This window comes from Seriola dumerili, unplaced genomic scaffold (genome assembly GCF_002260705.1).
Source record: "Seriola dumerili isolate Sdu_G_001 unplaced genomic scaffold, Sdu_1.0 BDQW01000458.1, whole genome shotgun sequence".
Taxonomy (NCBI): Eukaryota; Metazoa; Chordata; class Actinopteri; order Carangiformes; family Carangidae; genus Seriola; species Seriola dumerili.
The window spans coordinates 74,745-88,188 of NW_019174713.1; the positions used below are offsets into that span (position 1 = coordinate 74,745).

At 39.7% G+C, this 13,444-nt stretch overlaps 2 protein-coding genes across 2 annotated transcripts; one reads left to right on the forward strand and one right to left on the reverse strand.

Moving 5' to 3' along the window:
- Positions 1–44: 44 nt before the first annotated feature.
- On the reverse strand, positions 45–1,753 carry timm8b (translocase of inner mitochondrial membrane 8 homolog B). The gene is made up of 2 exons (XM_022762966.1): positions 1,538–1,753; positions 45–755 (listed from the first exon to the last, which is right to left on the reverse strand). Exons 1-2 carry the CDS (start codon positions 1,637–1,639, stop codon positions 588–590), a joined length of 270 nt encoding a protein of 89 aa, XP_022618687.1. The 5' UTR covers positions 1,640–1,753; the 3' UTR covers positions 45–587.
- A 2,134-nt stretch (positions 1,754–3,887) lies between these two features.
- On the forward strand, positions 3,888–12,352 carry sdhd (succinate dehydrogenase complex subunit D). The gene is made up of 4 exons (XM_022762965.1): positions 3,888–3,993; positions 5,197–5,307; positions 8,196–8,346; positions 10,950–12,352. The coding sequence occupies exons 1-4, from the start codon at positions 3,945–3,947 to the stop codon at positions 11,113–11,115; spliced, it is 477 nt and encodes a 158-aa protein (XP_022618686.1). The 5' UTR covers positions 3,888–3,944; the 3' UTR covers positions 11,116–12,352.
- The last annotated feature ends 1,092 nt before the right edge of the window (positions 12,353–13,444 follow it).

Genomic DNA, 13,444 nt, shown 5'->3' on the forward strand with positions numbered 1-13,444 from the left:
GGGAGTAGAACATCTTCCATTACAAAAGAGAAACAATGGAAATAGCCACTTAAAAAAACAAATATATTTTCAAGTGATGGAACCTGAATCTGTCAGACACACATCAGGCAAATGGGTGGCGCTTTTTGTTCAATGCTTTAAACTCCAAAAGTCACAACTGGGCATTGAATAAGTGTCGCCTGGAAACATTTCCGTTGTGTTATCAAATTGATGAATACATTTTCTGAATTTGTTGGTAATTTGTCTATTTGCAATGTGTTTTCTGAAGGTGCAGTGTGTTGAGCTCTCAGGGCCACCGTAGATTAGTACATGAAGGATCACAGATATGATGGCGAACACCAATGTACTGTGTCAGTTTACTAAATGTCATATTACATGATTTCTCACAAATAGGTACCTGCAACGACAAAGATACAGTTTCCCATTTTTAACTCATTTTGAACCCCCTATGCACCAGTCCACAGCATAAACAGTAAGTTAAAAAAAACAAAAAACATCTCTTCACATCATCTTCCATCCATATGTTAGAAATTCTAAACACTTTATTTATGTCATAAATCAGTCCTGTTGGCATCTGTAGTCCATTATTAATGACCGCCCTTCTGCACCATCTGTGTGAAGCGGTTGGTGATGGTCAGCGTGGTGTCGATGAATCGCTCCACACAGCTCACCAGACACGTCTCGGTCCTGTAGTCCAGCTTCGAGCCCGGACTATCCACACACTTGTCCCAGCAGATGTCAGTGAAATTGTGCACCTGGAATCAACACAGAAGATGATTAATTAATTAAGATGATTTATACAAATCTGGGATGAATGAATCATGATGCAGTTTGCAGAAAGAGTGTGGTTGTATTCGTTGCCATTTGTCTAACAGTGATCACTGACTGGACCTAAAGCCCGATTCTACCTGTTGTAATTTTGACATTTGAGGTTGAGTTGCAGTTTCAACTAGTCATTTTCATAATCAATTATTTCTTCATGAGCTTGTTGAAACACTGAAGAAGATAAATTATCATATAAGCTTCAGTAAAGTGCAACAAAGAACTGGATTTCCCTGTATGGATCCATATGCCAGATTGAGTATCACCACATCTGTCCAATCAGTGAGTTACTGTTTACATCTCTTGGTTTGTTATAATCAATGTGAAAATGAACCAGAAACAGAACTAAAGAAAGGCAACAATGCATATTTCCAACACAATAATGTGTACAGATAATCAGTAGACAATTTGATGTGACCTTAGCATATTATCAAGCTACATATGACAATATCAACAGAGCTTACTGTTGGTGTAGTGTAATAGTGTAGTCAATTAATTCAGCTCAGTTAAATAATAAAAATAAAAAATACAGTGTATTTTTAGCCAACGCATTATTTTAGTCAAGAGGCAAATAAACCCTAAACCTGTCAAATCTTCAGGGGAGTTTGGTTGAATTCTCCCCACAGGAGAGTGGCTCCTCACAGGTCTGACATAACACCGGGTTGTGGCCTCGCTCCAGGACTGGATACACGTTAGTTAACGGTTAGTTACAAACCTGGGCCTGGAACTGCGCTTTCTGCTGCTCCACGGCGATCATACGCTGCAGCTCGGTCGCTTCCGCCTTTTCCGACGCGCTGAAATTATCAAAACTGTCCATTGCGTCGAGAAGTCGTTACAGGAGAGGTCTGTATTCCTGACGGCAACGTGGTGAGGTGAGGTGAGGTGACCTTCGTTTCCACCGCGACTGAGCGCAGTAATACCGCTGATATACAAATCATAAACACTTCCTGTCTTCTTCTTCTTCGTCTTCTACTTCTTCTTCTACTTCTTCTTCTTCTTCTTCTTCGTCATCATCATTGGCGGATTGCAAACCAGCTTAAAAAGTGCTTACCGCCACCCAGTGTGTCGGAGTGCGCACTGACGAAAAGCTGCAGTGAGGTCAGGTTCCAGCAGCCTTCATACTCTGGACATGAAGTCACATAAACACACACTCGTTCCTTTATTTAGTTAGTTAGTTAGTTAGTTAGTTAGTTAGTTAGTTAGTTAGTTAGTTAGTTAGTTAGTTAGTTAAATTTAGTGAAATAAAGTCATAATTTTATGAAAATAAAGTCGTCATTTTGAGAATAAAATCAAAATATATCAAGAAAAAAAAGTCATTATAAGAATAAAATCAAAATTCTATGTTTTATGTTTTTGTGTGCGTGGTAAAACTGCCAAAGCTTAACCTTCAACAGCCCTTTGACGTTGCCTGGACCAGCCAGTATGACTCACAATAATAAAACCACACTTAATAGTTGTCCAACCGAAATTGTCCTCAAGATCATAGAAAGACATGAACAAAGTATACGTCGTATATCCACTAAGAAAGCTCCAGAGTTTCTGTATTACCACTTTAAAATGTGACACTACTTGCAATTCAATTTGTTTTTCTACAAAACGGGTCAGGAGATCTGACATTAAACTCAACAAACATGTGTCGCAATGTCCCGCCCACAGCAGCGTCTGATTGCTTATACATCAGGACTAAGAGACTATGAGCTGAAGGTTGCTTTGCACACAGACAGGGAAAGACTAGAGCAGCTCCAGTTAGCGAGTGAAGCTGTGCCTTAAGTTAGATAGGAGACATTACTGAAGATGTAATAAACATCACAATCCTCTATACTCAAGTCACAACAACACCACACCGAGCGAGCGAGAGAGAGAAGCTAGTGCTAACTGCTAAGCTAAAGTGACTAGCAGATCTGAACAGCATGTAAACAACTGCTGAGTTAGTGAAGGTCGCAGAAAGGTAGCAGGGAGTGTTGAGTGCTGGAGCAGAACAAGTGTAAGATTAAATGTCAATGCTATTGCATTGCAGGCACATAATTAATGGTCTGATATTTAGACTGTGGGGGTTTCATATCTGCACAGGTGTTATGTTAAGTGTTTGTCACGCTTACTTCAAGAATTAAACAAGTAATGTTTATATTGTACACTAGAGCTATCATAGATTGTCTGTAGTCTATGAGGAACTGTCTGTTATATGGCATGACCTTATTCAACCTTTCTGACTGATAAGACACAACCAGCATGCAATGTGTTGGTTCACCTCAGCTCAAAGGAGTCATGTTATTTGTAAATCGGTGCGTTTAATGTGACGCAAAACGTGACGTAAACAAAGATATTCCACAACTCAAAAGAGAGTTGACTCAAAAGATTTAAAAACATTAGATTAGATTAGATTTGATTAGATTAACTTTATTAATCCCACAACTGGGAAATTAATTTACCACAGCAGAAAAATAAACATCTATAGAATAAACATCTATGGAAATATACATCAAAAATACACCAAATATACACTAATAAATACAATATACACAATACACACGATATGTACATGAAAAAGTGCAAGTTTACTCTCATAAATTATCCAGAGCTGGCATTCTAACATAATAATAATAATGATATTATTATCTTGTCCCCCCTGGTTTGTTTATACACAGAAATAAATGCTTGCTTACTTGCTGCACACTTGTTATATCTGATTCATTCAAATTCATTGAAAAAAACAGACACTTTGAAGTTTAGTTTATATCAATGATGAAGAATATTTTTTGAATTTAGATGCTAATAAATTGATGCTCAATGATAAACAAGAAATATGGTTAAAAAACAAATACGACAAAATTCTAACACAACTCATAATTAAAACCTACGTCCAAAATTGCACACAAACAGTAGGAATATATTATGTATATATTTATACACGTATATATATATATATAATATATATTTATATATTATATGTAAAATCTATGACAAACTTTTTATCCCACCCTTTTACTTCACCATTCGTTTCAACAGGCAAGCCGTTAACACTGTGAGTTGCTCTTCTTGCCGAACATCCAACATCTTTGTGCCGCTGACGACATCAACAACTACATCCGGGTAACTGTGGTGACCTTGGTTGGACGATCATCATGGCGGCTATCGTCAGGTTGAGTTCTGTGTGCCGCAGAGGAGTTAAACGTAAGTACTCCTGCCTGTTCTCAGTGTTTTACTGTTTTTGAATATATCTACTTGTTTTAAAGTAGCAGGCTGATAGCGGCACATTTTGACAGAAGGGACGTCGAATATTAGCTGTGTACGAACAAGTCACGTCCGGCAGAGGCTAATTTCAAGTTCACGACTCAAGTTAAGCACGACTATACTTTCATTATTACAGCGCACCATCACTGGTTAACGTTAGTTAGTGGCTAGTAAACTACGCTTCTCAGACGTTTGAATAGTGATGCGCATTGATACTTGCTGTCGTCATGACATCGGACTGCCCGACTGTGACGCTATAGCACGTATGCAAAATGCGGAAGTTATATACATACAAATACATTGAGAAATGTGTGTTTGACTGTGGGAATCAACTGATTCTATCTATGTGGCAACCAGTTCGTTTAAACACCCTGGCTTTCTTTTTTCTTTTTTGGGGGCTGTTGTTTGTTTGATTTTACAATGAAAAGTTGCAGCATTTTAATGTCCAGCTATACATTTAAAAAAATGTTTTAGTATTTTGCAGTATAGTCAGAATGCTAACTTACAAATGAAGAATAACACAACACATCATACATAACAACAGTAGCCACAGTCACATATAAATTAAGTGCAAGGTAGGGTATCTCTATTAAGAACAAAATTATATATACATATTACAGTACCTTTTGTGAGAAAAAAGGGAAACGAAATACACAGCATGGTGCTTTACATTGAAACTATACATTTTTTTAAAAGGTAAAAAAACAGTTTGCAGTTCAGCTTAAATGAAAACATCAGATATTAACCATTTACCCTATTTTTAAAGCCATATTTGCACCCAAAATAAAAAGTAATAGTTTTAATCCTGTGGGACCTAAATCCTATTTGCTGTTGCTACTATAGACAATGGTAGACACATAGAAATAAATTATGGAGGAAAAGCTAACTGTGTATGTCATGTTGATAGATAATGTCAGGCATAGAATGAAGAAGGATATGTTGCAATGTAAATGTTTGATTTCTGTGTTGTGTTGAGACACGTTAAAAATGACATCCTTACGACATTATATGTATCTATTGTAATACATTGGAAGATAGTCTTACGGGTTCATGTGTGGGCCACAGTAATTCTGGGTAAACTGTGGTTGAATTTCATAATTTGTGCACTTTTGGAAATGTCGCCTTTTGTCTTTTTCTCTTCAGCTCTGTGGTACCAAAGCACTTTGTTGTCCAGACCGCTGGTTGTACCTCACAAAAACCAGGAGCAGCCCTACCTGCTGACAGCAAGGATTCATGCATCACAGGCTCTGTACGGTCAGTGTTGACAAGGGGAAGTAGAAGGTAGAACATACAGTACACACTGGGAGTAACAACAGAGAACAACAGGACAGCCTCATAGTTAGTGCTGCAATAATCAGTTGACTGACAGAAAATCCATCTGGAACTATTTGTCTTTGAGGGTTGGACTGTTGGTCAAATGAAGACATTAACGACCACACCTTTGGCTCTAGGAAACTGTGATTGGCTTTTTCACTGCTTTGTTTTCTTTGGAATGACAATTAATTGATTGATCCTGAAAAGAGTCGGCAGATACAGATAAATCATAATGAATAAAATCAGTTGCAGTCCTACCTACACTTTACTACTACATATATGTCAGTACAGCATGTTGTGAATGAGACATCATTAAACCAAATAATCAGTTAGTGTAATGCCTGTGATGGCGATTGTTGAAATGATCAAAGTCCATTAGACTGCTCTGGTTTGAACAGGTAAGGCTGTGTGATAGAAACTTTCTAGTTTAGTTTTTTCCAGTGTGGTGCATCATGTGGTTTAGCTGCTTCTTGTAGAATGACGTGTGTGTAACCAGAGAGCACAGTTTTTTTCGGTTCGACATTTGCAGATGGCTGACAGCCCCGGTGGTGGACCACTGGTGTTGTGTAGCCCAGATATAGCGCCCAAAATACCTAGGGTGGTGGCAGTATTTTGACACCAGCTTTATGTCAGGGTGAAGCCTAATGCTGGCAGATTTCATTTACTGTGACCCACCTACCATTTAGGTTAGTAAGTCATTTACAGTGATGGGAGGGTGGAGGCTTTCTCTGGAAGGCCGGATGTGTCTGTCAGATGTGGAAAGTTGACTGAGGTTAGCTTAAACTTGTTTACTGATTCTCAATAGAGAATAGAGATTTTTTAACTTTTATGTCTTAATTTACACACACAGTGACAAGAAAAGTATGTGCTCCCTTTGGAATTAAAATGATTTTCTGTATTAACTACATCATAAGTACAGACAAATGCAACGTTCTTAAGCTCATAAGACACAAACAACTATAATTTTTTGTGTCTTTATCGAACACAACCACGAAACATTCACAGTGCTGCTGGGAAAAAGTAAGTGAACCCTTGGATTTAACAACTGATTGAACCTCCTTTGGCAACAATAACCTGAAACCAGCTCTTTGAGTAGCTGCTGATCAGTGTTCAGGACGAAGTCTGGACCAGTCTTCCTCATAGAGCTGCTTCAGCTCAGACAGATTCTCAGGATGTCTGTGTAGCATCTCTACTGGATTCAGGTCTGGGCTCTGACTGGACTACTCCAGAAGGGGGATTTTCTTCTCCTGAGCTTCAGCAGGCGGACACCCTGACATCACCCTGGAGGAGACCTTGATAAGCAAAGCCCCAGATCATGACGCTCCCTCCACCCTGCTTCACCTCTGGGCTGATGTTTTCATGTTGGTCTACGGAGACCTTTTTTACTCCACACGTTAGAGCTGCATGTTCTTCCCAGACAATTCAACCTCAGTTTCTTCAGTCCAGAAAACATGTTTCCAGTCGTGTCAAGCTTCTCTTTGACAGACCTCAGGTGCAGTGATGTTTTTATTTGGAGAGCAGCAGCTTCCTCCATCGTGTCCATTAATTTGCGAATGAACAGAGATGTTAACCAGCTCCAATGATTCCTTTAAGCCTTTAGCTGTTACTGTCACAGACTGTTTGTCTGACTGTTGACTGAGGAAGCTCCAAACTCCTGAGATGACTTTAATTAACAATTCTTGATTCTAAGTGTCCTGAGATCTTTCTTGTGAGGCCTGGTTCACATCAGCAGATTTCTCTTGTGAATAAGAAGAAACTCAAAATGTCAAAGTGTCTCTAACCCAAAACCTCCAATCTGGGTTCATTGACCGGACTGGTCCGATAACTGCTGACACCAGTTAGCTTCTTTTGTTCCAGCCTAAACTGTGAATGTTTGAATGATGTTTTCAATACGAACAAGAACAACACAATAACTTGTGTTATTAGTTAAAATAGATTTGTGTTTGTTCATAACTGTAATTTAGACAAAGATCTGAACATATTTTATGACAAATTTATACATAAATTCAGCTAAATCCAAAGGGTTCACTTACCTCTTCTTGCCACTGTAATAAATTGTGTATATACTGCAGTGTATATATGTCAGTAATACCACAATGCACTGTTGTTTGTCGGTCACGTCTGTCAAGCTTAAGTTTAGATAAATATATATCTGCAAGTGCAGAATGATGTCACCACCAGAAGAAGATAAACTGTAATAAAGTCAAAGTACAAACTGTGAGTGATAATATATTGCAGAGATACGTTCATTTGCTTCCTTGTTGAACTTCAGGTTATACTCATGTGTCTGTCCATCAAATACCTGGTCCAGCACATAACCTAAACACCACCGTGTTGTTTTGCTCCTGTGCTTTTGAATGACTTAAACAAACAGGATGTAACATACTAGTAAGGTATTCAGATGTTTTGGTGTGAAGCCACTTCAGGAAACCAACTAAAGGTTGATGAGAGGCTGAGGTCGGACCTGGTTTGATTTGTCTGACACGCTACAGAAAAGATTTGCTGCCGGTCCAAAATACCAGAAAGAGACAAAAAACATTACAGCGACGATAATTGATCACAAAACATATTAGTAAGTGAGCTTCAGAGGTGCTGGCAGGTGGACTAAGTTACCTTTGAGAGCCAGAAAGACATAAAACCACTACAAACAACAGATGAGTCAATTTCCAGTTAAAAATGATGCAGCTGGTTGGGACCGTTATCTGTCCATGGTGGGCAGTAGTTTCACATTCTCTCTCCCAGGTAAAGGGAACCAGGCTCCAGTCACATTAAATATCCAGCTTGTCGTCTGGCCCTGCTGACAGTCTGCTGTGTCTCTTGCTCTACAGCGGGATCTGGCTCCAAAGCCGCCTCTCTGCACTGGACGGCCGAGCGAGTGCTGAGCATCCTGCTGCTGGCCATGGGACCCGTAGCCTACTTTAACCCCAGTCCTGTCATGGACTATTCCTTGGCTGCTGCCCTGACACTGCATGGCCACTGGTAAGACGAGCCGGCGCCAACCTGAGCCGCGCTTTCTTCATTTCTGAAGACAATAGTCTTGGATATACACACATACAAAGTTCTCACATTCATGCATGCAATGTTATTTTTATGACGTTAAACAATCTACATTTCCAGGTTTCAAATTACGTAGTTTCACTTCCTTTGATTGGTTTGTGGTCAGGATAGTCAATGTGAGAGTTACTGTTCTTGTGTGGACCTCTACATTCAGCCAGGGGCCAGCGTACTCTGAAAGTTATTAAATATATAAATCTGACCGTCTTGAAAGATATAATGTTCAATTTTAGTTGAAACTGTTTTAGAGAGGTGTTGGTTCAACTTCAGGGTCCTTCTGGGAGCTGAGAGTTGTTTCCAATTAGAACTGGGTTAAATAATCCGATATCGATTCATAAAACCCGAGATCAATCTTTTAACAGACGTCTTTTAAACTCTCCTGTGGACGTGTGAAACTGTCTGAGGTCTTTTTAAGCGCTTGAAGATCTGAACATCACCAAAGTGGATGTCAAGCAAGAGAGCTGATGAAAACAAATGAAATGGTGAATGTTGTCATATTGACATTTAAGGTGTATTGATTGATTTCCAATCTTTTATCATGCAAAGATGCCGGGAGCCCCTGAGCTGCTCAGTGAATTAAAGGGTTAATTAGTAAATGTGAAAAGACAGAAAACATCCTTTCATTCATCATTCAATCTTCTGACAAGTTCCTTTATCTGTGATGCTTTTACACAGAAACATGACGGAGTCGGTCCGTTACGCTTGTGCTGCTGGAAATAAAAGCTAGCTTAGCTACGTTTTCATAGCCTAGCCTGTTAGCCTAGCCTGTTAGCTTAGCTTGAGCTCTGCCTGTCCCGCAGCTTCTGGATGTTTCCAGAGCGGCTTCATTTCCTCAAGTCAGTAAATGAATGTAAACTGGGAATTGAATCAGAGGCAAAACTCAGCTCTATTTCCAATATTATTTGGTCCAACATGCTTGTTTCATTTAGCGAAAAGAGAATAGTAGAAACACTAAATTCGACGGTAAAACAAACTGGAATGATCAGTAAATGTGAGCGACACACAGACTTGACCTATCCTGGGAAAATGCAAACATGGAGGGAGGTAAATTCCTTCATCACATGAGGTCCTCAGGGACTTGTAGTCCAGTGCGAATGGCTTAATTTGACTTGACCTCACCTCTGTGGTCGTAACACCAAAAGGTTGTGATTTAACAGGGTATGAATGAAAGTTCTTTGAACCTTCCACAAACGTATTTCCCAAACGTCTCTACCCAGCACAGAGATTTAGCTTGTTCACTGACCTTCACCAGACACGAGGCAAACTTTGTGCCACAGGTTTTTGGTGGTGGGAGGTTCGTGGGTGGGTGGGTGGGTGGGGTGGGGGTTCAGCCATCTCGCCGTAGCTGTCAGCAGCTGTTAATTCAGCCTTGGTGAGCTTCGGCTCTGTTTGCAGACTTGAGAAGGCGGCTTCAGCTTAGCGTCACAGCAATGTGCTCCTCCATCAGTTAGAGCGCAGACTAAACGGCGTGGCAGGTGTGGGCCGCAGATCAGGCCAGTCGTGACTAATGATAAGTCTTCTTAAGCGACGTCTTTCGGGGCAGCTGGGTATCTCCGAGCCACGCCCTCTTTGACCACAACCCAGTCGGACGAACGCTGCAGTGTCATCTGGCGTCGTCAGCACCGTGGGTCCAAACATGAAAAGGTTGGAGAGCTTCCTCTGCTCAGCCGGTCCGGGGGATAAGCAGAGTCTGTGGCTAATAGGATTTTATAACGCTGAGGAATGTTGGAACGGAAGAACAACCCGGTGAACACGGCTTCAATAAGACATGACAATGTTTGGAATTAGGCCGGAAGAGGAGGCAAAATGAGTGGTTTAGCTAGTTTAAATAGTAATAGTAATGACAGCTAACAACATTAATAATTATCATTATTAATTAGAGTAACTTTTAGCAGGTGTAGCAGCAGAAGTTAAACAGGATCATGGCAGTAGGTGGTTTGCAGTTGCAGGTGCAGACTCTACAGCTGCAGCTCTGTAGCCAATTAAAAGCTGAATTATACAGGTATGATTTCAGTCGTCGTTTAAAAAGGTTTCTAATAGATACAGGGAGCCGATGTAGAGAGGCCAGTACAGGAGTAATCTGCTCTCTCCTTCTCGTTGTTGTTGACAGTCGAGCAGCAGATTCTGAATTAGCTGAAGTCTCCCAATCGACTTTTTCAGAGGAGCAGGAAAAAGAGAACGAGCTTCTCGGCATCTTGGTTACCTTGCTCATGTGGGAGTTGAAACTTAAATCAGAGTTTTAAAATGACACCCAGGCTTGTTATTTCCGTTTTATTCTTCCGATAAAGTTGGACTCGCCAAAGTAATCGCTGTGGTCTTGGTCATGCGGCTAAAAAGAGGTGATGAAGCAAATCAGACAGGGAGGTTGTAAAGAAAACTGTCACCATTAACGTTCTGTACCTAATGCAGATTTGAGCTCTCAAGGATTTTTTTTTTTCCAGGTATTTAATATCTGATAACTGCGCTTCAAAAATCAGTTTCTCTCTTTGCTCATCGTCTCTGTGTTTGCGTGTGTTTTTGTGTGGTAGGGGTATCGGGCAGGTGTTAACAGACTACGTTCACGGCGACGCAAAGGTCAAGATGGCCAACGCCGGTCTCTTCCTCCTGTCCACGGTCACCTTCGCCGGCCTTTGCTACTTCAACTACAATGACGTCGGCATCTGCAAAGCCATCGCCCTGCTCTGGAGCAAATGAGTATGACTGTGGACTGGGGAAGCTTTGGGACGACCTGGACACTGGGACGGGAACAATCTGGTCCTGGCTGATTGTAAAAAATTCAAGGTGTTCTATGTATATTCTTATAAATATATCATGTTGACAATTTTGACAGTGATTCACATGTGTGTAATTGCAAATTTAATGTCTATCAGTTCAGGCTTGGTCTTTGTATTAAGTTCTTGCTCATGATGATTGGGGACCTGGCAACCATTGTCTTTAACTACATGTGGGAGATTAGCTTCTGTTTACGTTCAGTGTGGACTAAATTTAAGCAGCATTCCCCTGTGTACTTTGAAACTTAAGCAACAAGAGTTATTAAATATGTCACTACCAATTCTACAAATAACAGATATCCAGTATCCTGATTTGTAACTGTTAAATTTACCGGGGACATGCATGTTTTCAGCAAAATGGCTTCTGATTTTCTTTGAGGTCTTACAGGATAGTAAGGTTATTTTTTCATGTTCAGGTCCTGTTTGTGGCTGATTTCTTAAATGTGTTTTGTTTCAATCACAATGTAAACATATACAGTACTACCTTTTTGCTCTTTAACCCATCAGGATTAACAGGGCAGCACTACATATATGAACAGTTCACACCCTCCACACTCACACCCCCCCACCCACCCACCCACCCTGTTCACAAAGGTCCGCCTCATGTGTCTTTTGTTGCTACGACCTCGTCACGACACTCGGCTCGAGTGTCCTCCTGCAACTTGACCTCACACCTCAGTCAGGTGTGCAGTGTTGTGGTTGTGGTTTGTGCAGAGAGGAGCCGGGCTGGGAGAAGAGCAGACTGAATTTTTTTTTTTTTGTGCTCGTTTTAGCTCGTTTTTTAATCCTGGATATCTGTTCTGCTGCTCTATTGATGGTTCATTGAAGGTAAGGGAGGCTAGATCTGAAGTGCATCATAAAGTCAAGCCATCCGGCGACACTCAGCCGACCTGTGCATCTCCAGCAGAGCGGCGTTCAAACGCTTGTCAGCTAACGTTGTATAAATCTACAGCAGGGTCTGAAATTAACAGCTGCACAATGCCGTCCTCTGCCAGGAAAACATCACTCAAGTCAGTGACAGTGATATGAATGCCTCTGTAACACTGAGTTGTGTTGTACTTCTTGTATGAATTACAAACTCCTTCCACTGTGTAAGTTGGCAAACTTCAAATGAAAAACAATGACACATTCTGAAAATATTAAACGTACATTTATTTTGACCATTTGAAAAATCTTTGCCAGTTTTTCTTAAGTTTACAAAGTAAAAAGTTCAATGTGATCAGACTCAATAAGGCAGGCTAATAAAACCTTGATGTTATCGTGTGAACATTTACTCAGAGCATATAATAATTGGTGGTTGTTGCATGCAGCCGTCAGGTTACAGGTTTATCACTGTTATATCTGAGCTCTGGAGTCAGTCTGTTGTCACAATGCTCACTCAGTAAAAGTTAATGAGAGCTTAACTTATGCTTGGTGTTGGTATGTTTTCTTATTACATCAACTGTCAATTTGTAATATCTGTTCAATTAACATCATTGCAGATTATACACACAAAATAAGATATATAAAAATAGCTATTATTCAAATACATTATGGAGTATATGGTCATGTATTGAGAATTCATTTAAATGTGTAATGAAGCTATAAAAACAATTTTATAAAACAGATACATATATATATATGAAAACACAACAATTTCATTTATGAATACCCCTCTTTGTTTCAGAAAAGATGAAGATGAATGTGGTTAATTAACACAGCTTGTGTAAAAAACTAGTATGTTTTCTGTTTTAAAGGCAGAAATGAAAACGAACACCAAGGAGAAAATGCATCAAGGTGCGCCTCCTTATTTCTAATTCAGTCCATTAAATCAGGATTTCACTGGTTTTTCAAACCCCAACGGGTTCAATATTAGATAAATCAATAAGTTATTATGGATATAAAAAAGTGCCATTGGGAAAAATGTCACAATAAAATAAAAAGAAAAAGCTTTTTTGAAATAAAAATGTCTATAATTAAATATTCTGGCCAATAAAACATTTGATAATGATTCATATATTTTACTCAAGTTATTCTTCATAATGTCATATTTAATATTGAACACCGGGTTTCTATATGCTTCCATAAGTTGTAATTAATTTAATTTAAATTACTACATGATACAATAAAGGATAATAATCTCTTCAAATCAAAACGATGGTTTACCTCACACACAAATACACAATAAAGTCTAATCCTGGCCGTGTTTTGTTTGTCTGGTACACAGTATACTGTACGTGTCCTCCTCCTGGTAAACCTAATAATTATACCTC

What these genes read in the sequence shown, in the direction of transcription:
- timm8b (XM_022762966.1), bottom strand. Translation starts at nt 1,639, where the DNA reads ATGGACAGTTTTGATAATTTCAGCGCGTCGGAAAAGGCGGAAGCGACC. An exon ending in AAGCGCAGTTCCAGGCCCAG is followed by an intron (nt 756 to 1,537) that starts GTTTGTAACTAA and finishes TGTTGATTCCAG; the next exon opens with GTGCACAATTTCACTGACAT.
- sdhd (XM_022762965.1), top strand. Translation starts at nt 3,945, where the DNA reads ATGGCGGCTATCGTCAGGTTGAGTTCTGTGTGCCGCAGAGGAGTTAAA. An exon ending in TGCATCACAGGCTCTGTACG is followed by an intron (nt 5,308 to 8,195) that starts GTCAGTGTTGAC and finishes CTTGCTCTACAG; the next exon opens with CGGGATCTGGCTCCAAAGCC. An exon ending in CTGACACTGCATGGCCACTG is followed by an intron (nt 8,347 to 10,949) that starts GTAAGACGAGCC and finishes TTTGTGTGGTAG; the next exon opens with GGGTATCGGGCAGGTGTTAA.